Consider the following 25,568-nt stretch of genomic DNA (forward strand, 5'->3'; position numbering starts at 1 on the left):
TGGAGTACTGAACTGAGAATCATAGTAACTACATTGTATGACCTTGTGCTTCAAAAGGATCCATTGTTGGTACGGTAATTTTCTCTCTGATCATTTGCAGACACCAGAATTGCTTGAAAAGATCAGGCTACTACACACAGATAACAGGTAAAGAAACCTACTTTAGCCACATTTTAGAACTACAGTACCTCACAGAAGTTAGTCAACATTACCTCTAATCTTGATCTGCAAACCTCGATTCTCGATCCTTGAAAACTTTCTGGATCGAGGCGAGAGTTGAGTTTCGAGGTGTTAGAGGGCTTTCGAGAAAATTTGGTGACTCTCGAGTGGAGAAAACAAAGTAGTTTTTGCGATTAATTTTTCATGTGTCTCGTCAGGTCTATTTTATGGGTTTTATCTTACTGTAGACACGTTTCCATTATTTTTCATGTTTGTCAGAAACTATGGCAAGACATCTTAATTTCTTCGTTCAATTCCTTTTTAATTATTTTGTTAATTAGCCCTCTGCCATATATGGCGATGAGGAGTGTTCGCTACCGGTGCGCTCACTTCTTCAGAATACTCAAAGCATCTGAACCAACCATAAAAAAAATGCAAAATAAAGAAATAACCTTTAAGTTACCTCCATCAACTTGCTTGATACCACATTTTTTTGCTTAAGTTGGAGTTTATTGGCCTCAGAGAAAGCTGAACATTTTTAGAATGAGGAACACACATGTCTCATGTGAGGGCTGTTCCTTTGCAAGCTTTGATACACCATAATAATAATAATAATAATAATAATAATAATAATAATGAATTTATTATCATTTCCACATGGTGGCTCTTCTGTGTTCATGACTATAAGTACAAAGAAAAGGATAGTATAAATTAAGTAAACAATATCCTGCAAACCATCTTCGGGCGTAATAGAACCCTCCTAACCTTTTCCCCAGATGTCACCTAATAATGAATTAATTAACTTTTGTATTCTAGTTTGGCCTCTATCATTAACAATCGTTTAGTCTGTCTTTAAAATGAGGTTAAAGTGTCTAAGTTTCTAAATGTTCATTGGAAACTTAATTGAAGGCTTTGGATGCTGAATCTTGAAATGTTCCCTTAAAGAGAGGTATAGTAAATTGGTAGAAATTCATATAGAAATTTTATAAACTATATTTAATTTGTGACATTTCAGGGGTCTGAGTCCCGAAGAAGCAGACTTGCAGTATTTAAAATTTGCCGCTTCCAAACTTGTTATGTACGGTGTTGATGCCCATCCTGCCAGGGTAAGAGACTGTGTACCATGTTTTTTCTGCTTTAAATGTGGTTAAGAACATGTGGGATCTTTCTGTTCTCTTTTCCATCAAAAATATCTAGGACGAGCAAGGCAGTGAATTACTGATTGGTGTATCTCACGAAGGCATTGCGAGCTACAAAGACAGACTGGTCGTAAACAGAATCCCATGGTAAGTATATGTTATGTATTTAAATCAAGTAATGAATGTACAGGCATGTTTATTCTGAGGAGGTTGGTAGAGGTTGAAATTCAGCGATTAAATGTAATACCAAATGGAACAGGAAATTCACTCAACAGGTTGGCCAAGAATTTTCCAGATGACCTTTTTAATTAATTAACCCATTTAGTCCTGAACGGTTTGGGAGTAAAATCGTCTGACGTTTGACAGAATAAACTCTTGGAAGTCTCACTCCCAGTAATTAATGGGTTAAAGTAATTATGACATGAACCTATGGAATCCTGAACTGTCCCCATTGAAGATTAAAATCATCTGATGTTCTAGACAGAGTCAAATCTATGAGTGGTCATCTTTGGAGACATTAGGTATAAGGAGAAGTGGTTTTTGAGTAGACATTCAACATTATTTTAGCTGCTAAAAAATATTATTGCCATTCTTTCGGAAAGGAAGTTTTAACCCAAATGGATTGTCCCCTTTTCAATTTACTGCTCTTAAGAGTTTGGAATTAAAAAATTAGTTTAATTTTTAAATTAGTTTATTTTGTTTAATGTTCATTACTATTGCTGTCAAATTCCAAATGTTATAGTGGTGTTGTTGAGAGATCCATGCTGTCTCAAGGTGGGACATTGCGTTGGTTTGTTTTCCAGTAATGACAGTAGTGTTACTGTTATCTTACCCAATCAGGTCAAAGATTGATTACATCAAGTACAAGAAGAAGAATTTCATTGTGAAGAGCCACCCTGGAGAGGTACATGTACAGCTGTATGTTATTGTCTGGATTTGCTTCATAAAGCTCTGTCACCCAGTGGGTGGGGCTTTGTACTCTAATCCTGCTTTGTAAATGGTTAACCAACTGACTCTACCCTCTTGAATTTCTTTCATGTAATTCTGTTCTGTAAAGAGAAGTTTACATGTGTTTTCCATGCTAGCCCCACAAGCTGCAAGCTGTCAATGCAATGTGCATAAGTAAAGTTCTTTATTTACCTTAAAGGTGTTGGAAAACGTTTATTTTAAGGCAGGCACCATGATGACTGTGTGCATGTCTTATATTTCATTTCATTTTTGCAATTCAATCCCTTTGGTTTGTCCAGTTTCCTTTGAAGTGAATGACCAGCTCCTTCTGATTAAGTTGTCTTTGTCAAGTTTTATGTTCAAACAATACATACCAGTTTTGCTGTTTAACCAGTGGAAAGTTGACGCTTGAAGGGTAAATGCATACTGCCGAGAGTCCTTTAGGTCAGTTTGTAGGTTGTGTAGGCATTTACTGTCTCAATCTGCAGTTGTTTTCATCATTTGTGACAACATTTTTCTCAACCCAGATACTTGTGAATTTCATAGCTCTTATAGCAACCCACCAGCTGCAAACCTTTCTTTCTAAATTACAAGTTGATAATAATTATTATTTACAAATTGGTTTACTCTTCAGCTGGATACTCTGACAACAAGGTCTGTTTTCAAGTGCCCCAGCGAAAAGGCAGCTAAGCGCTTGTACAAATCATGTGTGGAGCACCATACGTTCTTCAGGTGTGAAAATTATCTCTAAAAGTATTGTGTAAACTCTGATTATCTGATCTGCCACTGTTGGTTAAGCCCCCAATCCTTAATTTATGGGCCATTTTGGCCTCGATGTAAAATGCAAACAAGACAGTTTGTTTCTTTTTAAGACCATTTCACTGCCCAGAGACCTTTGTTTTCTTCTGTTTTTATTGAGTGGAAGATGGAATTGGATTACATTTTGAAGCATTTATACATGAGTAAATACAGTAGTCTTCATGTCATCTTGAACGAAATGGCTACAAATGTACTTGCATGACCTAAAAGAAATATTTGAATATCATTCCCTAAAATTTCAGGCTTTGGTTTTGACATGAGGGTACGTGACACACAGAACTATTTCTTTACAGTTTTTGCTTGAAAACAGTGACCCCTTTTAAAACTATCTTGTTGTCATTTTTCCAGGCTAACCTTCTCTGATCCACCACCATCTCGCAGTACATCTCTTCTTAAGATGGGTTCAAAGTTCCGCTATAGTGATAGAACTCTGTACCAGCTCCACAAGGATGGACATCCGGTGAAGGAGCAGCCAAAATTCAAGCGAGTATCTAGCTTGAAGTGGTCGAGTCAATACCAAACACCATCTCTTTCAGAAACAAGGATTTACTTTGAAAAGGATGACGACGAGGCTCAAAGGAGACCCCTGTCAGAAGGAGACCTGCCGTCTAAGATGCCTTGGTACCTCAGGAAGGGTGGAACTGTGAGTAAACATGCATGCACTTGTTTCATCTTAAGGAATGTTTTCTGTACTCTTAGTTACAGTCTGACAAAAACCAGTGACCTAGGATTAATAACATTTTTTGCAAGCTGGTTAGGACTTGAAGAATACTCTATTCAGCGTACAGATTATGATTAATATTTCCAGAGGTCAAGCAGCAAAGAAATTACACACATACTACAATCCTCAGTTGGGTACGACACTAGGGAAGTTTCAATGTTAGAGTTCCCATGTTGTCAAGAGCAATTTGCTTGATTTCCTAGAGTAACTTTCAGGGCCTTGATGTCATGAGTGATGAAGCCCACCAAAATCTACAAGAGTTAAATAAAACTGATGAAGGTTACCATTTAAATAACAAAAACCCGAAAAGTTACCATTGGAAACAAAGCAAGTTCCCTTTGACAACATAGTAACTTTAACGTTGAAACTTTGTCACCAAACTTCCCTAGTGTTGTACTCAACTGAGAATTGTAGTGTCTGTGTAATTTCTTTGCTGCTTGACCTCGCTTGAGGGAAAAGGTCATTACAAACTTTTCGTGAGTTTTGCATGGTTGTGGCTCTAAAACAAGGTGGGAAACTATTGTAATGATGTTGTTACATTAAGGTAAGAACTGAGACATCACTGTTAAGATCTGGTTTGTTCACAAAGTAAATTTACGCTTTATTAGTAGCACTGACATGTAATTGAATTCTCTGTTGTAAATACTTTTCAGGCTCCACTAGGGCTAGAAGAGTCCACAGACACCATGACACCAGAAGAACGTGAGCAGTATCAGCAAGAGATGCGATCAAGATTAGCCCAGCAACATGGACAAGAAGGGGAGGATGTTGTTGTCCACGCAAAAGGTGTTGGTGAAGGATTCAGGTATGCATATGGCACTGCGGACAGACCAGATTCACAAGCTACAGTCACTGCATTGGAAGAGGAAGCAAGAAGACAGGAACGCGAGAGAAGGGAAGCAGCTGAAAGGGAGAGGGAACGTCAGCGGCGGGAGGAAGAGCTGGAGCTTGAACGTCTAGAACAAGAACGCCTGGCAAAGGAGGCTGAGAGAGAGAGGAGGCTGCAAGAATGGATAGCTAGTGAAAAGGCCAAGTAATTATTAGAAATAGAACTACCGTAAACGTCCATGTATAAGCCGCATCCGTAGATAAGCCGCACCCCGAATTTAGAAGCGCAGATTTTGGAAAAAAATGTAATACAATCAAGTTTGAAGTTCCAGTAACGTTCTATTGCTATAAACCAACAAGGACAAACAATCAAGGTTTCACCATAAAGTTGAAATTCCTTCGATATTGAAACAAAACGAACGAGTGCTTAGTAGCCAAGCTTTAAATGTGGGGAGGAGTCTGGGCCAGGGCCTGGGTATCATGACCCAAATCATGACCACGTCTATATATAAAGTTGTACCCGCAATAGGCGAAAAATTTCATGCAGAACAGGAGCTTGATAATGTAGTCGACAAATTTGCCGAGAAGGTGATCAAGGACAACGAAACAGTCGGCCATTTACCTTGCGAGTATTCGCGAATTTTGTGGTATTTTATCGCACGTGGCGGAAAGATATGCGTGGAAGTGACTGGCCGAAGAAGTCTCTGCAAACAGCTGTGCGGAGGAATGGAGATTCCTTGTAGGTTGGTGTTTACTTGTTCGAGTAAAGCGAAAATTAATCGCTTGAAAGAACTCTTGGAGAGCAAGATTCGCTAATAAACACTCGAAGACACAAACGGTTCCTTTAGGAGCCACCACTCATTAAAAAGTCAATGAACAACAGCAACATGCTCTCAGTTTCTTTTATGTTTCTTTACTGAGATCTTAAGAAGTTGTATGAAAATTAATTAGGTTTTTTAAAACTCCAAACACAGATGTATCCATGGATAAGCCGCACCCTTGATTTATGGCTTCAATTTTGTGAAAAAAAGTGCAGCTTATACATGGACGTTTACGGTACTGTATATAAGGACATTTTTTCCTATTCTGGTTACTTGTTTAGCGGTGGCTGTATGGTTTTAATGAAAGATTTTAATAAGACATGGAGTTATTTTTTGTGGTAGAACGTGACAATGATTGTTAAGAAACATTTTTGGAATACACACTCAAACATCACTCAAAGGTATTTTTGCGCGGTTTACTGAATATGCGGGAAAAGCAGATTGTGTACAAGTGTTATTGAAATCCAAAAAGAAAAGCGATGGAAACCAGGCATTTTTTGAAGATAATTAATCAACAATATTTGTAAAAAGCATTAAAATCAAGGCAATGTATGCCGTTCTTTTCCAAATTGAAGCTTAGTTATCTCTGAAAAATGCATGGCTACCCGTTAATTTTCTTTTTGGATATCAAGAGCACTTGCTAAGTTCTACTTTCTCTGCATAATTTTAAACCATATTAGTTAAACTGTATTGGTGAGCATCACCCATAGGAAACCTGAGTGTCTTGAGATGCTCAATAGCAATAGTAGGCACCGTCCTTAATGAGTATCTAAAGTGGATTTTTCAAGAAAATTTATTGCTTGAATGTCTGATTTTCAGATTTCAACCAGATGTTGCAGGCACTGCATACACTGCTCCTGTTGGATCCTCAGAAAGGTACATAAAATTATAAATATTTCAAATTTTAAAATGAAAGTTCACCCTTAGTGGTCCTTATAGAAAACACTTTGCCATTCCCTTCTGAGAATTTTACTTTTGATCTGCTCCAATACTGGGAAATACATGTGATGTACAAGAGAAAGGTGAAAGTGGTTTTTTATTGTATAATAACTATAGACTCGTGAATCTCACCATCACATTTCTGTGACTTGTTTGCCAGTTTTGTCAACTACTTTTGTGCTTCTTTTGTAGGTCATGAATAGAAAGGGAATCTTAATTGAGACTGACAAATAATGGAAACAAATTATATTATTGTAACGATTAACCCATTCACTTCTCACAAGCCCCAGGATGCCCCCACTTGACAAGTCTGGCATTTTTAACCCAATTATTATTATTATTGTTATTGTTATTGTTAGAGTGGTTTTCAATTGAGTGTCGAAAGTAATTAGCGAATTGCTTTGGTTTTGCATTTACTTCACTCGGTGATTGGTTGAAAGTTTTCACGCCATTTTTTCAACCAATCAGAAGTGAAACCAAAACCAATCGTGGCTTGCGTGTGCACATTTTCCCACGCTTTGTTTTTATTGGTTTACTGGATTGTCTCCGTCCTTTTTGATTGGCCAAAGTTATTACTTTGGTTTTGGTTTTACAACACTCAATTGAAACTCGCTCTATTGTTATTGTTATTGTTATTATCATCATCATTGTCATTCTCATCATTATTATCATTAATATTAATACATGTATTATCCTGATTTGCCTTTACCAATTCAGAGCAACGATTTCCATGAAAGAAATGAAACGTGAAGAGCCAGAGATGGTTAGCATGGGTATGGCCACTCCAAAGGGTGGCACTGACACAATCAAGAGAGCAGAAATGAGAGTGGCTGATACAGATACGTTCAAAGGACGAGTCATGAAGGTGCCAGAATCTGAAATGGTATGTGTGGTGGAACTCAAGTTCATAAAATGAAGCCATTTTGTAGCTTTGCTTTTGTTTCTGTCTGGCACCGAGGCTTTGGCTCATGGAACGACTACAGCGACAATGATAATGTAATCATCACAATCACTTTATACAATCACTCCGGGTCTCGTTTATAGAGGTCAATTAAATCCAATGTACTGGTAACAAAACCCAATGGGCCATTTCTGAGTTGCTGTTTGTCTTGGTTTCGAAGCGAGTCTTGCTGCTCAACTGTTGTAAGGGAAATGATTTTGATTAGCATAAGAATACGCAACTATTTGACATTTGAATGGTTGTGCACCAGGACTCGCTTTGGGACTGAGGCATGCAGCAATTAGGAAATGGGCTATTGAGTGTTGGTTTGTGAATGGAGGGAAAAACAGAGTATCCTGATAAAGACCTCAAACCATTGTAGAGAACCAAGAAACTCCACCTTTGTGTAGCACTTTTTGTAACTCTTATCTCGTCTTACTGCAGACCTCACTGTTGCATAAAAACATTAAACGTTATATCCCCAGAATAGTTTATCTGAGCACAAAATCATTCATCATGGCTTTTTGAAAAAGACAGAGGCCGTTGGCAAAACCCAGATCGGACCAGATCAGATTGGATCAGATTGAAAAAACTCAGACTGAATCAATAACAAAATACAATGTACAGGTCTGCCAAAAGTAGATGGCACCAGACAACGTGCTGAAGAGAGGAGAAGTCGAATTCTGTGCCTTTTTCTCTTGTGTAGTCGTCTCCTCATTTATTTAGACTCATCCAAATGTTTTTTTTGCGGATGTGATTACAGATTCTGAAGCGGAATTAAAACTGGGTTCCCAGTCCCTGACAATTGCACAATTGCCTGATTTAGAAACACAATGGGAATATCAGTATATGATGGAGTGCACAGCAAAATATCCATCATAGGTCATGTTAGAGTAGAATGCAAGCTATTCTGTGAGCTCTCCCTATGTCAACTTAAGTTCCCTTTTTGTTGCGAAATTCAGTTATTGCACAATTGTCAGGGACTGGAGTAAGGTAAAGAAGTGTCAGTTTTCATTGTTGAAGAAGACTGTTGCATACGCAATCAACTCGCTTATTGACGACAGTTCGTCACATTATCTCTTTCTTCTCTGGGACTCACCCCAGCGTACCTCCAGAATTTATTCAGTACCTGCAGTATGCAATACAACTCAAGCTAATCTTGAGCTGCCTTTGCCGTGCACAAGTTATGTCAAGCATGCTTTTTGTTATAGTGGAGCACTGTTATGGAATAGTTTGCCCATCAGTTTGCAAAAATTAGACTTCCTAGGATATTTTAAAAACGCAAATTGACCAACTACATAATAGTTGCCGGTCGGGCCCCACGCGACAATCTTGGGAAACTGTGTAGTTGTAATGAGACTTTTTATTGTAATATACGCTGAAGATTTTCCGGGTATAAATAAAGTATGTACGTATATGTACGTAGCTCAATAAATGAGGAGACAACTACACAAGAGAGAGAGAGAGAGAGAGAGAGACAGAATTTGACTCCTCTCTTCAGCAAGTTCACTGGTGACCAGGAATTTCATGTGTCTACTTTTGGTGGGAATTTTGTTATCTATCCGGTCCGGTTCAGTCCGGTTCCAGTCCGGTTCCAATCCGGTTTTTGCCAACGGCTATTATCAGAAATTTAAAATCATGACAGTTCTAAACTGAAATGGAAGTCTGAATTAAAAACTTGTGTAAACTTACAGTATGTGTTTTTATGACAGGATCAAGAGCAATCCAGAACTGGTACTTGGGGACATGGAAAGAGGGACAACGTCACCTCTTACACCCGAACCTACACAAGTTCCACTCTACCAAATCGTGGTGGACAAAGAGGCTTTGAGGGAAACTTTGAGAGTGACGAAGAGAGGCGGCGGAGCACCGAGGATCTAGTGGATGATCGTGATAGTCGCAGTCACGGCAAGGTGCCTTTGGTGACAAAGGATGAACTAGTGAGGATCCATTCTAAAGGCAGCAGCGATGCTCTGAGACCAGAGCCTGTCCAGCACGAGATCAAGCGGTCTCTAAAAGAGGACCTCAACTTGGAGCATGAACAAGGTGAAGGTGGCTTTGTTCGAGAGAGCATCCGACGAAACGAGGGAATCATCAAGAGAGAATCAACTTATGGTGTTGAAAGTTCACCAGCTGAGGTCACCACCAGAACGATGATAATAAACAGTCAACAGGAACCAACTGTGTATCGACAGAACCAGGCTCCAGAAGTAGAGACCCAGGTTTTGTCATTCACTGGAGCTCAAAATGGAGACCCAAGGGTCAATCAAGGTACTCGATATCGCAATAATGGCTCTTCGTCCGCTAGGTCTCGTGAGCCGTATGCATCTCACACAAGACAGTTCAACGTGCCCAGTGTCACCACCCAGAGAGTTGTGTATGACCAAAATGGACCACCCATTAGTCCACCTTCGAGTGGTTAGTAGCAAGGCTTTATCCAACATTTTTCTAACACGCTAACTGTCTTGTTTATGTGGAGAAATGTTGGCTTCAAGAGAATGTAGTTTGGTCCATACATGATTCACTCCTTTTTAATAATGAATTAACATTTCACTAACCACACAACACAGTCGTGTGTAGGTAATATCTGATTGTTGAAGACCTCATTTTTTTCCTTTTGGTGTTTTCTTTTTTGTTGAAAAATACTGAAACCCATGGGTAGTTTTCGATGTTGCCCTCAAACTCCCTAATCAAAAGGTTTGTTTTTTTGCAGTAGCACAAGATGGCGGCACAGTAATTACTCGTACCATAATGATGGGAGGTGGAGAACCAACAAGGACTGAATCCATTCGACAGACAACCATGCCAACAGAGATTGTTCAAAAGACCATCACCATCGAGGGTGATGGGAATCAGCTGACAGCGGAAGAGTTAAGGGACATCATCTCCAAACATGCTGGGGATCTTGGCGGAAGTGAAGTCGTTACAACTGTAAGATGTGGATTTTGTTCTTAGGGGAAGTTTACATTCAGTAAAGTTAAAGTTTTTGGTTTTTTTATCCCTCTGCTTGGGCTCGTGGCACATTAATAAGAGTTCTGAAGTTGCCAGAAAGAAAAGTTCATTCTTCTTCGACACTAATTATTTCTCTTTTAAGACGTAGGTTTAAGACAGCTATGCCAATAATATTGCTTTTGTAGAAAGTAATGAAATTGGTAGAAAGGATAAATGTTCGCTTTCACCTTTTTGTTTACTATTTTGAAAGGGAGCAACTTCAGAATACCCCGCCACTTTACTCCCTAGGAATAGTTTGAATGAACATGGAAACATTGCTGCGCAGACTGTGTAGCAACTATTGTCAAATCTTCTGTCGTCAAATATTTGATATTATACATCAGACTCACTATGAAAAATCCGATTGGTCAAGAGCATTCAATCAATTCACAATATTTAGCTTGTGAACTTGACATGATAAATGTAATAACTGCTGCAGTTCAACGTCTGCTTGGTTACTAAGCCCCTTGGAGTGTTCTCCTCAGAAACAATATGGCTGAACGCCTCGCTTCTATTTCTGAGGATGAATTACAGTGTATGTGAAAAATGTATAATAAAACAATTATTGAATTCGGTTTTCACTTGATATACTGAATTTTCAAATCCTCGTGTCTGTGTTATCTGCCTCGGCCTTCGGCTTCAGCAGATAACACAGACCTCGGTTTTGATAATTCATGATATCATGCTAAAACCTCATCCAATAATTGTTTATTAGCAACATCTTCGAGTCATCCCTGTGGCTCATTTGAGAAACAAAAAAAGTTTGTCGACATCCGGTTCACTTTAGGTTTTGAATTATTTTTATTTGATTTCGCAGACATACACCACCAAAGTGCAAGAAGTGAAACAAACCAAAACTATCACCGAGACAATGAGGGTCGTGGATGACGATGGCAACATCATCAAAACTGGGGACCCAGAGACCGATGCGGTAGGTTATCAACTTCTTAGTAGCTTTCGTTTTTTGCACATGAGAGGGAGAAAGTCAGGTGCATGATCCATTTTCTGCTTTCTGCTCTAAGCAGGGCATGCGTTAAATGACTCCTTGGAGTCTTCCAACGCCACTCAAATGGAGCGATTTCACATGACACGGCAGCCATGTTGGTGTTCCAAAACAAAGGAATGGTGGCCATGGTGATGTACCAAACTAATCCTCCGGGAATTGAACTCTATTTTTATGCAAATCATTTCTTTTCGTTCAGTAATCCAATATGGCTGCTGGTCACGAGTGTGTGAGCGCTCCATGTACCCCAACTAACGCTGGGTATAAAATGCCTTTTTTTTTTGCCAAAGACTCTTAACGTCCCCCTGGACAAAGGAATTTCAATATAATTGATTTATCCTTGCGCAACAACCTGCGAGATAATACACTGGGAGAAAGGATGCCATTCGAAATGTTTAGGGAGTAATAGAACGTATTCATAAATGGCGGCCCAGAAATCATTCTTTTGTCTTTGTGCTATTCATCCTCACTAGCGGTAGCCTCACTTTGCGAACGAGGCTAGTGACGATAATTAGCATAAACACAAAAGAATAATTACTTAGCCACCATTTATGAATATGGTTTATGTAAAGAGCCGACTAAATGGGATTAGGATATGTGGAACATTTTCAATCAACGTAGCTTACCTTCCCGTGTTTCATTTCAGGCGATCATGGAGGCTATTCAACGAGCGAAAGCTGAGAATCCTAATGCAATAATCAAAGAAGTTGTAATAACTAGGACAGACGAGGAAAGCGCCGCGTAAGAATGAAAAGTGGTAAGAATAATTCAATGTTCTCTTTTACAGGGAAACTGTCACGGGAAGCGCATGCACTAGCGTCTTGTGAAAACTTGAAAAGTGTTAGGTTAACCTTTTTTAAGCCGAATCGACAAATTCAAAATGGTGTCCACTGGGGAGGGCCATGGTGGACAAAGGAGAAACTCCGGCAAATATACGTGACTCACGCGTGAATCCATGATGGCGGCTAGAACTTTCCTTGGGCTCGAGAGCAAACAAACTCGAACATGCGCAGATCATGACAGTGCCCCGTTAATTGTCAAAACTACCAAACATAGCACCCAATGAGTAGCTTTTTTTAGTACGTCGAAAAAATTTTTTTTCTTAGTATTTTGCTTAAGAGCTCAAAAACGGCATTCATCAGACGATCATTTTATGCAGATTTAAGCCTGATAACCGCGAAAAAAAGAAAAGAAAATAATTCGGTGGAGAGGTCCTAATTAAGAAACATTGTGGCCTCTGTCTTGAGTTTTTACAGTTTTCCCAATACGGACCTTTGGCCGGTCAAGTAACAATTATTCCATAAGCGCGCGTTGGATGTGAGATGGTACGCGTAGCGCCGAGATTGCTACAACCAGTCTCGTATCCAACAAGCGCAAAAACATTTTATACATCAACTCTATTATAAAGAGAAGAGCGCTACGCCCGGGTGGGAAAAAAACGGGGAACGTGTACCCCGACAAAGACAGTGGTACGAACCTTGGAAGTTAAGGGTATTCTCATTGAATTTTTAACAAATCATATACAGCCAAACGAAGGCATAAAACAATTTTTTCAGCGCGATATAGCAATGAACGAAACCAGAACTGAGCACGCGGCGAAGGCTGACCCTAGAATGACTAAGCCTACCAACGCCCGCAAACTACAAATCTAAATCCCACAAACAGCTGCGTGCCTAACACGGCTTACCAGGCCTCTGATACGTGCCGGCAAACTAGAAATTTATGCCAATTTACAATTATCATTGTGCGATTTATCTAATTCATTTTTTTTTTAATTCTCAGAAGTGTGGTTCTTTGTGTTGGAAATAAAAAGCAATGGACACGTGTTCTGTAGTTAGCTAACCTGACGTTACAAACAAAAGCTGGATGTTGTTGAGCAGATAGTTAAGATTCATATTTTTATTCCCATTCGAAGGGCAATAGTAATTATAAGGTAAATCATCGAAGGTGTTTCTTTATCACTGTAGTTAGTTTGTATAAAATGCACTCCTTCACCCAACTTAAAGTGCCCATCACCCTTTTATTTTTACCTTTTAGAAGAAAAGTTTTATGGTACGTCAATAAAACTTTAAAAAAATCATCCGAGGACTTCACGTCCTTATGTTTTTGCCACATTTAAGTCGAGGAACCCAGATTTGATCGAGCGCGTAGGGTGACTGGGACCCGTGGGACCTTGTTTTATTCCTCAAATAAAAGAAATTAGTGATGAGCACTTAAAGGACGGTGCCACCGAATACGAAGGTATTTTTCCCTAGGCAATGAGTATGTAGAAAGGTTGATTTGGGACATGGAAGAAAAACTGGTTTTTCTTTTTAAAATTATTTGCTGCGCCTCTTGAAAAATTGAATAGATATTTTTTTCCAAATAAAAAGAATTTGTTTTAAACATGCAGTCGGAATGAACGTCTACTCTGGAGCAACAAGAAATTCGAGATCGCGTAGACGCAGATATGCCACAACGCTTTCTCGCTTGGTTTTTCGCCACAAAAACAGCTTTCTTTTGGCCTCAGGTGAACAAATCGTCCAATTTACGATCCGTCGAAATAAAATACAAGTATACAGCGGCACGCGACCATATTAATACGCGATGAGCAGAAGTTAAGCGCTAAAACAGTGGGTGCCGTCCCTAGTCCAACCATAAATTATTAGGAAACTGATGGGTGTCCTGGTCAACCGTCAAGTCAGTGGTCAGTTTTTTAGGGTAGATGTAGTTTATTTAATTAATCAATGCTGGGTAGGGAATGAATTTTTAAATGGGAGACAACTTTTAAAATCCACGTAGCCTTACAATATTTTGGGGATTTCCTGCTAGCTCATCTCTTACTTTCTCTGTCATGGGAAACTTAGGTTAACGAAATTTTTAATGGATAGTGATTTTAGTAGACAGTTCATTTTAACTATTGGTTAATCAGCTTTGTCCATCTGTGTGGACCATTATTTTGGATTGTTCGATTCTCAGTCAAGGTGTATCGATATGTTAAGCAAAACTCGTTGCCATTACTAGTTTGAAATTTAAGAAAATTATGTTTTTCCTTTATCAATCATTGGTGCCGTTCGGTTTCGTTGAATCGCAATATCAAACAAGTGAGATTCGTGTCTTCTGAGCCAATCGGAAATGCTTTTAAATAAAACCAAATTATGTAGCGAAGACAGCACGTGTGGACTCGTTTTGAAGAAGAGGTTTAAGTGTAGTCGGTGTTCAAAAGCTTTTTGAGGGGGAGTGGGATGGGATATGAGATGCTTTGCAAGAAAGCCAGTAAAAATGCTTCCAAGATGCACGCTTTCATGCAAAGCATCTCGCATCCCATGTCCTCTTTGCCACAACACGAATGGTCAAATTTCCACTCAGGCATCAGATCACTCTCGTCACTTATTGACTCCCGAAGTCTTCCATCTTGAGTGACTTTTTTTTTTTCGTTCTAATACTGTAATCTCCCTTGAAAGGCTTTTTGGACTCCGATATGAAATACTCGAACAAGCTGTTCTTAAATTTGTTAAGGAGATAATAGACGGACGTCTGAGTTCATTGCTGTACTTGTCTGCACTCGATTGTCGAATCCACCAAGTGTTAAACGTGAAGACGAGTCCCAACCTGTCGAAAATCTATTATAGTAATTTAGTCGGCTATTTTGTCTTGTTTCGTTTTTGGGATGCGTTTAAGTATTTTTATTTAGAGTATCTTAATACAGGAGGTGGTTGCAGTATTTCTTTTCTCTTGGCACAGATAAACAACTTGCGTGAAGTTTGTTCTCTTGCTTTTGTCGTGCAAGAGTTCACTTCGATTTTGGAATACTCTCCTTCCTTGTGAAAACGCCTTTAAATTTATTTACAGTAATAAATAAAGCTAACTGAGAAGTTGTATAATTCTTAATGCATGGTCATGCATAAAGCATGCTGTTAATGTGTTGGTTTTTTTAAAAAATAAAGTTTGGAGTAAATTCATGTCCTTAATTTAAGCTACTGTGTGTTTGTGCCGAAGCACTTTTGTTTCGCGTTTGCACATTTAATTAACTTCTCTTTCAATACAATCGTGAATATGCACCATTTCGACAATTTACATCCTTGCAGTATGGCGGGCTAACTTTAGTTCAGTGGTTAGGGATCAAACTGGTTTTTCGCCCAGCCCCCATCGATAAGCAAGTCTGTTCATACTTGTTTCGCGAGCAAGTGTATTCAGGTGGCCAGCCAGTCGCTAAAAATGAATGCGACCTTTTCTCTCAGATATCAGATGAACTGCAAAAACGCGTTAAATTCCAAAAGATTTTCAACTTGGCTCTGTTGAACGATATCTTCGTCTCGACTGAAATCATTACAGTTTATATCCCGCTTTGAAACTGAGCACTCAGCCAATAAAATCTCAGCTTAGTTGATACCAGAGCAAGAAGATTTCTGCTCTCTCAACAACGGGTAGTACTTATGAACCACCAATCCGGCAGGTACAAAACACAGGTCATTGTTTTACCAATACAGAAAGTATCCTAAACAGTCATAAAAGCTAACCTTAGGCCTAAAAACTTTTTTTCAGGCCTAATTAGGCCTAAAGTTAGCATTTATGAATGTTTAGGATACTTCTGTATTGGTAAAATAATGACCTGGACCTGTGTTTTATACCTGCCGACTACCAATCACACTCATTGCTTGAAACTGAGGGTTTTATGAAATCGATTTACCTCCACTGTTGTGGGAAGAGAGTTCAGAAGATGAAGCAGTCGTTCCTTTTATCACAGTCCAGTCGTAATTTTTATTACAGTTTTCTTGCAGACCTTTTTCATTTCTAACCGTAACACTATTGATGGGGTTGCGTCTTCCCTTAACAACACCAACCGAGACCAGGATGCCTTTAAACCCTGGCCAAATTGTACGACACGGTCATAATTTTATGACATTTTCATCATTTACTTTACGAGGGGTAAGGAGAGGTTGAATAATGTTTATCCAACGAAAACCTCTGCAAGAACATTTTATCCTCAATGTTCAGCCGCTAAATTGCGAAGATATCGTTTACATTCTTTCGTAAATGTGCTAACAATTGAAACAACGGGTTCTTTTGTTCCAGTGGTTTTGCATCAACGGTCACGTTAGTCACGCACATTCTGATTCCTCTCAGTTTGTTTTTCTAAGTGTATTGCGTGACATTTAAAAGTATTGCGTAGTACGAGAGCTTCAGATCTCCAAGGATGTCATCAGTAACACGCAAATTCTGACAAAAAGGTGTCAAAGAGTGCTTTGCCCTTATTCTAGTTCACAAAGAGGAGCTTTATGTCCTATCCATTCATCGGCTCGAGCTTGAGCTATTTTGGAATATTTCGGCCGAGTTCGTTGCAGATGAAACAAGAAATAAATTTGCAGTTTATGTTTTTACAGAGATACTAGTACTTCAAATTTCTCCGACCTATTTTCACTGTCGTGACCGTGGAAAATCTTTTGCATTCCAGACATTCTTTACGCTTGCCCCACTGAGACGCAAGTTCCCAATTAGTCTTTTGATCATTTCCGTTTCAGTGAAAGAATCATTCGGAGTTTATGAGAAGGTATGGAGCTCAAATATTCTTTCAGTTTATCATCTTGGGCTGTCAGAACATGCTCATATTTCGTTAAGATATTTACGATAACCAGGCCACTGCACTTTTCGGTTTGTAGCACGCGAATCACGCAAGGGAAATGCTCGTTTGGATGTTCTCCCCGAACTTGAGATTGTAATCCACGGTTGTTTTTGTTCGCTATCGCAGCGCAGCGGGCTGGCGGTGTCACATTTATGTAAAATTCACGATTTATCACTCCTAATTGTGTAAACACTCTGTAATCGGCAAATTAGGTATCACTCAATGGCGAAACATGTTTTTTATCATGCTTGCAAATTCTTCGATTTCACCCACCTTGAAGAATCTGGCAACGCCCAACAGTGAATACGGCGACCACACTTGTCCTAAGCAAGCTCAGTGGAAAGCTTCTGACAATGCCATTTGCTGCTAGAAATGCGTGTTCGCTTTTTGATCGATGCTCGTTCTTGCAACAAACCTTTCGCATCAGGGGGTCAATTACATTCAATGACATCATCCTGTTTATACTCCAGCTATGGCACCCATGACATTGCCTTTCTCTGGACACTCGCTTTTTGAAGGTGAGTGTGTGGGAGAAGGATCGGTCTCAGGTTTATGTAAATGATGGCAAAGTTGTTTGGAGCTCCAAAACTTTTAAGACTCCGTGGAAATCATAATTATCATCGTTTTCCATTGCAAATTACTATGCTTTGGCTCATATCCCTTTAAATTCTTTAATTAAGAGCAGAGTGTTATAAAGTTGTAAAGCTATTTGTCCAAACAAACCGTTCTCACAGATAATTCTATCAAACAGTATGGGTTACTAAACTTACGTTCTGCCTTTCTTTTTGCTTTTGTTTTTGTTGGAAACTCCAAAAGTGCATTTTGATGGTGGATCCCACGGTGGCGGGTCTAATCTGCAGGTCGCAGGTCATTGTTTCACCAATACAGAAAGTATCCTAAACATTCTTAAAAGCTAACCTTAGGCCTAATTAGGCCTAAACAAAAGTTTTAGGCCTAAGGTTAGCTTTTATGAATGTTTAGGATACTTTCTGCATTGGTGAAACAATGACCTGCGACCTGCAGATTAGACCCGCCGATCCCACACAGACAAAAGATAGCTCCCATTTGCAATTTATTGAGTAAGCAAATTGTGGAGGGTGTAAATTTCAGGTTTCAGGTTGCAGGTTACGGTTGCAGGTCATTGTTTCACCACAGCTGAAACAACCAATACCCCTTTACTAATGCTAACATTAATTAGGCCTGAACATGCATTATGCTTTAAGTAATATTTAAGCCCAGGGGAAGTAGCTTGGATTTTTCCAAATTGGGGGGGGGGGGGGGGGGGGTCACACACTTCACACCCAGGGTACTTACCAGTTTGCCATGTTGACATCCACACTGTTTTTAGTGAAAGTGACAATTTTTTGAATGAGCAGTGAGTGTGGGGGCAGGGACAAGCCTACAAAATAGCTGCATAGATGAAGTAAGTTCCAGTCTCACAGACAGGTTTTTATTACCTTGTTGACTGTCACAAAGGGGGGCTCATGAGCACCCCAGGACCCCCCTGGCTATACCCCTGTAAGCCTAAAGTTAGCTTTTTTGTTAAGGTTTGGGTTTCAGTTATGGTAAAACAATGACCTGCAACCCTAACCTGCACTAATTACACCCTCCAAGCAAAGTGCAACACCATGACCAATTATTGATGTCTAACAAGTCATGTTTTCAAAAGGTGCAAGCCCGGTGGGAAATAATTATAGTGTTGCGAAGTGCATTGTTATTGTTCAACGAATTGTCAAATTTCCTCAACAGATAACTGAACATGGCAGAGCCTACAATGCCACCTGAAATGATCATTGTCCTTGGCTCGCACACCAATGATGACGGCACACCAACTGATATGATGAAATCCAGAGTAAAGCGGGGAGGTGAACTATATGCATCACTAAAACAACAGGGCATAAATTGCTGTGTCATTGTCTCTGGATATCAAAGGCCCGGCCAGGTAAATGACAAAGGACTGGGGTCTTCGTCATTCTTCTGAAATTTGCCATGATTTCTTCATTGGTCAGTGTATTGTTTTGGCTCCCGTCACCCTAAAAAGAGGAGTACATGACCTTTTGGCTGAAGTTGGCAGTATGCTAAGGTGTAAGTGTCTTCCTACTCTGGTCCAAGAAAATGACAGAAATTGTGCTTTGGTGTCCCTGGATCTGACAGGAACTAGCACTTTTGATGTTTTGCCAAGAAGGCAGTTTTGTATTTTCACAGTTAAAGTATGAATGACACTAATGTGGCAAATATTTTCCGATGCTTATTTCTGCCATGTCAACCTCCAGTCCAAATTGCGTGTTGTTCTAGTTTGGCCTTGGGAGGTTTCGAACACAGGTCACGGGTTACAGGTCATTGTAAGAAACCCAAAACCTTTGAACTTGGCTAACCTTAGGGCTAAGTATTGGTTTAGGCCTGATGAGGCCTAAGTTTACCATTAATTATTAGTAAAGGTTTTTAACGAGTGACCTGTGAAAATTGACCTGTACTTTAACCTGTCAGTCCAGCTTAGTCCTTTTTTTCTGGATCTGCTGCATAACACAGTGATAAATATAAAATTAATTTTTATGTATAACCCGTTAATTTTATCAATTTAATGTTTGATAGCCCATAACAGAGGCCAGTGCAATGGAGAAGTATGCTCTAGAAAACAATCTTATTGACAAAGACTGTATCATTAAAGAGGAACAAGCAACCACAACTGCAGAAAATGCTTATTACAGCCGCATAATTGTGGATGAGTATGATGCTGTCAGGGTTAATGTTGTCACATCACAGTTTCACATGGAGCGGGCAAGGAATATTTTTGAGAAGGTAACTTAATTTAAAGCTCATTTCAATAGAAAACAGGCCTAGGGCTGTAGCCAGAAAAGGATTATGACTGTGGCCATGTCCATGGTTAAATTCTTTTCGTAGGCATTATTTTTAGGTGTTTATGATGAGTACATTTTAAAGACAACACTGGAATCACACTTTATTTTTCAAAATTACAAAAAAATGACTGACAGAGGCAACTGTCTCGATTTGCCTCACACTGGCCATGGTCCTGGTAAAATTTATGGCTTTTAATTTTTAAAGGGTTAGTGCTCAGGTTGCTGAGGTTTGTGTCATTTTGTTATGACCTAGATAGAAAAATGTTCCAAGTAATAGCTGACATGTAACATGTGTGAAGGGGTTTAAGGCCCACATTCGCCCAAAAGTCATTGCGGATCAAGACTGAATTTCGTGTGACATGAAATTACCCAAATAGATAGCATGTTGTTTCCTGCATAATTTGCCTGAGTGCATTCAGCTTGCAATCAGACCACGCATTTGGACGAGCCATCATTACAGAACAAAAAGAAACGATGGCAATGACTCTTGGGCAAATGTGGGATTTTAAGTTTTCAAAGAAATTGTGATGCTGTGTTCAATGGGAAGTGAAAATTTGGATTTTATGAAACAAGTTCAAAAAGGAATTAATTAATTATTAACCACTGTAAGATAGATTTGTGAGTTGATATTTCAAGCATTAGCTCTTCGTCAAGAGTGAATTGACCAGGGATAGCGACCCAAATTTAAAGAAGTTATGCCATTTTAAGGGTGAGTGTGGCATGCGCACGGTGGCCAAGGACTTGAAAGTCAAATGATGGTCTCTTAACCTGGATCTCAATACTTAGTATACTTATGCTCAGTAAAAGTTTTCTGGTACATCACCCTTCTTGGCTAGTAATGTCTAAATGGTCACCCCCCCCCCCCCCCTTCCCCTCTCCCTGCCAGTTAGGACTCCAAAATCTGGGGTAGACTTTCATATACCACACTTAAATGGCACAAGACAAAAGAATCATTTTTACTCAGATTAGGAATTTACGATAAGATACTATTGTTATGTTGGTTTTGCTCTTAATTTGTTTTATGGACATTCATTCTCTCAGTTCCAGTATAAAATGAAAGACTGGGCAATTGCTTAAACAATGCCTTGGCACTCAATGGCCCAGATTTTGCCTTGAAATGCTGTTTAAACTTTCAACATAAGTCACACCCCTGACCCTTGAGGGTGAAAAATTTCTTGGGCTGACTGGTTATGTATGATACAGGCCAGAAACAAAGCCTGGGTTCCTCTGAAGAAATGCTCTAGACTAATAGATTATTGCGACTATAATTATGTCAAGGTGGTATTCCATTGAAAAGAGTAGCTTTTTAATTTTTGGCCTTTTCATTTTAGTCAGGTGACATTTTTCCTATTTTGAATGCTAAACAGATTTTTTCACCACAAATTTACTCCATGAAATATCATGACTGCAATCACGAAATGGATGACAGTGAGAGGAACAAGAGAGAAAGTCGGGAAGAAAAGTACTTTCCTTTGATTGATGACCACATTAAAATGATTATGCCGAAGCTCACCCTACCAGATGGAAAGATGATAGAAGTTCTTCAGTCAACTTTCATTCCAACAGACATGTTTAATCACGGATTCACCACACGGCACGGAGGAGTCTCCACTTATAAAACTTTGTCATCTCTTAATCTAGTGCACTCTGATAAGAGAAGAGATCTGTCTGTAAACGTCCAGGAAAATCGGCGTAGATTAGCTCTCACTTGTCGATTCGACCCCGATAAATTGCGCGTGGCCAAATGTGTACATGAGGCCAATGTGTGGGTGGTGGGTGATCCAGAACCAGACAGTTATGATGCATTAGTTACAGACAACAGTCATGCAACAATTGCAGCACCTGGTGCTGATTGCCCAACAGTCTTGTTCTGTGATCCAGTGAAAAAGGTACAATTATTCCTGTTTCATGATATTATGCATGGTAAGTTTTTTTGGGATATGGGAGTTTATTATTCATTCACTATTTTCACACTTTGTTTGCCCCCCCCCCCCCCAAATTTTGCATAAACCATTGTTACAGTTTTAAAATGCCCTTGGGACACTGCATTTGGAAACAATGGTTGCTGCAAAATTTGGGGGGGAAGTGTATTATGGGGAATATGAAAATAGCGCATGGGCTCTTTCAGCTTCCTTGCATCTGTTTTGGTAGAGTTTTAAATGCTTTGACAAGAAAATAGTTCCACAAGATTTTTTTTTGGGAGGGGGGGGGGGGGGGTGTCAATTAAAAAAATTCGTAAAGAACCTATAACAATAAGTATTAATACTGGAGTTGAGTTTGGTGTTGCCAAAGACAAAACATTTAGTGGTTAGAGTAGTTTATTTTGATTGACTGAAAGCATTTACATGTAAATCCATAGCTCTAACCACATGATCTTGCCCTTTGTAACCAGTTATCAGGTGCAAAGTTGATTTGCCCTCTCATCTATTAACAAAAGAATGGTTACCAGACTGTAATTATTGGTGTTTTTTTTCTGGTTCTAGGTTTGCGCGGCTGCCCATTCAGGATGGCGTGGCACGCTGGACCTGATTGATGCTGCTGTCATTGACATCATGACAACAAGATTTGAGTGCAAAGTTAAAAATATCCGAGTTGCAATTGGCCCTTCAATCGGTCCCTGTTGCTTTGAAGTAGGAGATGACGTGGCTGAAAGTTTTTCAAAAGCACTTGGTGACAGTGTTGTGGTGAAGAAAGAAGGAAAGCCACGCCCCTTTGTTGATCTACGCCTTTCGGTCAGAATTCAGTTAGAGAAGAAGGGGGTAATACCCAAAAACATTGACGATGGAACAAGGTATGCTACTTATTTCATCTTGCAATATCACAATGCGAGTTAATACGACTACCGGTAGGAGCATACAACTTCATTGTATTTGTGGAACAGCATTTTTACAAGGTTGAGAATAGCCACCCATGCAAGCCAAATCTAATTCAAGAACTCCTTTAATTAAAGGTAGCTTGATCTGTGAGAATGCCATTACATGGATCTAGTATTGGAGTTGTAGGCTCCCAACACCTCCAATTATACATTTCTGACTATTTAAAACATGATTTTCCAAAAGCATCCACTAAAAATAGTAATTTTTAAGAATGGTCCAATTCTAAAGTTGCCCAGTATCATTTGGAAAAACAGTGAGCAGTGTTATCTTGCTCAAGCTGCAGACTGAGCCAGATAACATGGAAACAAGTGTGGTTGGATGTCCCTTTTTTTTGTCATGAGACAGTTATACATGGGCTTGTAAACCACCACACAAACAGCTTTGTAAGAGATGCCTTTTAGATGACTTCAAGGAAGATTTCCAGTGTGGATAAAGGTGTGAAATTATGATGGTTAAATTTGTACATAAACAAAGATAGCTCATTTTTACAAGAAAGACTTCACACTCGTTCTTAAAAAAAGAGAAATGACACCTGGAAATGGCCTAGTATCATCTGAGATATTTATAGTGGAATAAAGCCCAAGGCCAACTTGTTCAAAGCTCAATTATTGATGTTCATCCAGCATAGGCACCAATCAGACTTTGAAGATGACTTATTAAACTAAATGTACTTTCCATTTATTTTCCATTTAGTGTGACAAGTGAAAAACCAAAATCTCAACACCCAACACAGTGCACCAAGTGTGACCCTGAACAAAGGTTCTTCTCGTATCGAAGAGACGGAGCACAGTTTGGCACACAAGTGGGATTCATACGGATTAGAGACCCTGAACATGATTCCAGTTGCAACATCTCATAAGATTCATTGATCATCTTGCTCTACTGCACAAATTTGGGAAATTTTTAGCCAAATTATCAAGCAAAGCATTTTTGAGGGACTGAAAGCATTGAAATAGGTTTTCTCACCCCTTGGCAAAGATTTAACATACACTTTGAAGGAAGCAGGACTGTTTTAAAGTTCTGCCACCAAGCAATGCCTCTCTTTCAGTGGCAGTCCATCTCTCACAAATATCTTTAACATTTCACATCAAGTGCAACTAGATATAAGACCATGTTGACTGCTTTCTTTACTTTCACTCATTCATTTACTCAAGTAATTTTTGAAAAAAAAGCTTACTTGGGGTGGACCCTACCCCACAGAAATTTTGATGGCCATTCACATTAGCCAATCAAGGGACAAGGGAGGGCAGAAAGGCATGAACATTTTTCAATAGTTTGCATCAAGAATAAGCAATAGGTTGCATTAGAGTGTGGAAACCCATTTATGCATTACCCACCAGTACCAGAAGCTATTTATACATTTAATCAGTTATAGGTGAAATAAATCCTCAATTACTTGCTTTTTTCAACCCCAATTCGAGTTGCCATTTTGGTAATTTCTAATGGCCCTAGATGTATTGTCACTTACCGGTTTTTTCATTGTAGTTTTCGCACAAGTAAGGAAAAGTTGTCTTAAAGGCCAGCTGAGAATTAATGTAAATGAATACAAATTCTTAATTTCAATTGGATGAGAGAAATAAAATTCTTAGAATAGAACAGAGTAGTTGAGGTAACTTTTTAAACTTTTAAAAAGGTTACACAAAACAGTTTTTTGGAGACAACCGCACAATAGTGGTCATTCAACATGGTGGCAATTATGTAACATGTAAAGCTCTGATTTAGCCACTGCCTCACTAAATACTGTCAAAAAGTGTAGTATTTTGACTGATGGATCTTTTTTCATAGACCAAAACGGCAAACGCAATGTTGTACCCAATTCAAATCTCTCGGGGTTAAGATTCTTTGTGTACTGCATTTGCATAATGTAGCATTCATATGGAAATACTCGGAACAAAACGTTTTATTTCCAAAGGATCTGAATTGGGTACAACAGTGAGTTAGCTCAATTGGGCTATTTGTCTCAAGTAAAGTTGAAAATTCTTACAGTCTGTAAAGTACTTAAGACAAAAGTAAAATTCTGGGAAAGCTATCTTCACATTTGAAAAACTTGAACACAAGAAAACATCACACATCCAAATGCAAACCATGAAATCTATTAATTCAAACAACTTTTCAATATAATTATCAGTTCAAGTCAATTAAGTGCAACTATTTCACATATTTCAAGTATTAAAGTGCTTTATGAACAAGGGAGTAGCTAATTGTGATAGGTTTTGGGTAAAAGGTTGAAGCTGTGGGAAATATGGATTTGGTACCAAATTTGTCACGTAAAATTGTGAAGGATCAACGAAAATACTGATAAAGCAAGCCATGACCGATCATAACCTTGGACTATTAGCCACTCCCAATGCACAAACCTTTTGAGTGACTTAAAATTTGTTTTTGGGTCAAATCAATGTCTAATTTTGAAGCACTAAACAGAGTTCAACATCTACAAAGAACTATGGAGAGTGGCATGCAAAGACAACAAAAAGGAAATACTATTTCTCTGACCTTTGCATCATTCTGGTTTCATCTTTTGTCTATGACATGCAAAAGTTCATTCCAGAAGTTGTCCACTATTTATTGCTTGGAATTAGACTACATTTCAAAAAAAAAAAACCAAAAAAGTCACCCATAATATTACTTCCAATCCTGGACACAAGTGCTTTTTTAGTGTTGTGCGTACAGATCACCTTCAATGTTCAATCATTGACTACAAAAACATGATATCTTCCTGTGGAAGGTAACAAGTATAAAATCTACATGAACATGTACTTCATAAACTACTCTGTTATTGAAATAAAAATAAATATGCTTTGAAAAGTTGACAATTGCCTTTTTTTAAGTAAGGTGTTTGTGTAATGAAAGTGTTGGAGGCCTCAAGTACAATATGAAATAAATAACAGTTATTAAAATTATAACATAATTATCACTGAATGACC

The 25,568-nt window shown here is 38.9% G+C and overlaps 2 protein-coding genes across 7 annotated transcripts in view; both read left to right on the forward strand.

Annotated features, from left to right (window-relative positions):
- The window catches only part of LOC138045452 (band 4.1-like protein 1), a 25,569-nt gene extending 10,306 nt beyond the window's left edge, over nt 1-15,263 (forward strand). The window contains exons 8-21 of one of the 4 annotated variants that reach the window (XM_068891960.1): nt 101-147; nt 1,175-1,265; nt 1,357-1,445; nt 2,139-2,202; nt 2,881-2,978; nt 3,414-3,708; nt 4,440-4,819; nt 6,255-6,311; nt 7,092-7,257; nt 9,027-9,732; nt 10,028-10,245; nt 11,123-11,236; nt 11,955-12,065; nt 13,091-15,263. In XM_068891960.1, the coding sequence (XP_068748061.1) occupies nt 101-147; nt 1,175-1,265; nt 1,357-1,445; nt 2,139-2,202; nt 2,881-2,978; nt 3,414-3,708; nt 4,440-4,819; nt 6,255-6,311; nt 7,092-7,257; nt 9,027-9,732; nt 10,028-10,245; nt 11,123-11,236; nt 11,955-12,053 (2,424 nt within the window). In that variant the 3' untranslated portion in view covers nt 12,054-12,065; nt 13,091-15,263. The remainder of the gene's footprint in view (nt 1-100; nt 148-1,174; nt 1,266-1,356; nt 1,446-2,138; nt 2,203-2,880; nt 2,979-3,413; nt 3,709-4,439; nt 4,820-6,254; nt 6,312-7,091; nt 7,258-9,026; nt 9,733-10,027; nt 10,246-11,122; nt 11,237-11,954; nt 12,066-13,090) is intronic. The other 3 variants (XM_068891961.1, XM_068891962.1, XM_068891963.1) reach the window with 3 other exon arrangements.
- Nucleotides 15,264-16,730: 1,467 nt separating this feature from the next.
- LOC138045455 (purine nucleoside phosphorylase LACC1-like) lies at nt 16,731-25,452 on the forward strand. 3 transcript variants are annotated; one of them, XM_068891967.1, is made up of 7 exons: nt 16,760-16,838; nt 17,381-17,428; nt 18,660-18,852; nt 19,503-19,709; nt 21,136-21,657; nt 22,252-22,559; nt 23,338-25,452. In XM_068891967.1, exons 3-7 carry the CDS (start codon nt 18,670-18,672, stop codon nt 23,501-23,503), a joined length of 1,386 nt encoding a protein of 461 aa, XP_068748068.1. In that variant the 5' UTR covers nt 16,760-16,838; nt 17,381-17,428; nt 18,660-18,669; the 3' UTR covers nt 23,504-25,452. The 3 variants fall into 3 exon arrangements, with proteins under 3 accessions (XP_068748066.1, XP_068748068.1, XP_068748067.1); XM_068891965.1 differs by lacking the exon at nt 17,381-17,428 and having other exon boundaries at nt 16,731-16,838; XM_068891966.1 differs by lacking the exon at nt 16,760-16,838 and having other exon boundaries at nt 17,084-17,428.
- The last annotated feature ends 116 nt before the right edge of the window (nt 25,453-25,568 follow it).

The sequence above is a fragment of the Montipora capricornis genome, chromosome 4, assembly GCF_036669925.1.
Source record: "Montipora capricornis isolate CH-2021 chromosome 4, ASM3666992v2, whole genome shotgun sequence".
Classification (NCBI taxonomy): domain Eukaryota; kingdom Metazoa; phylum Cnidaria; class Anthozoa; order Scleractinia; family Acroporidae; genus Montipora; species Montipora capricornis.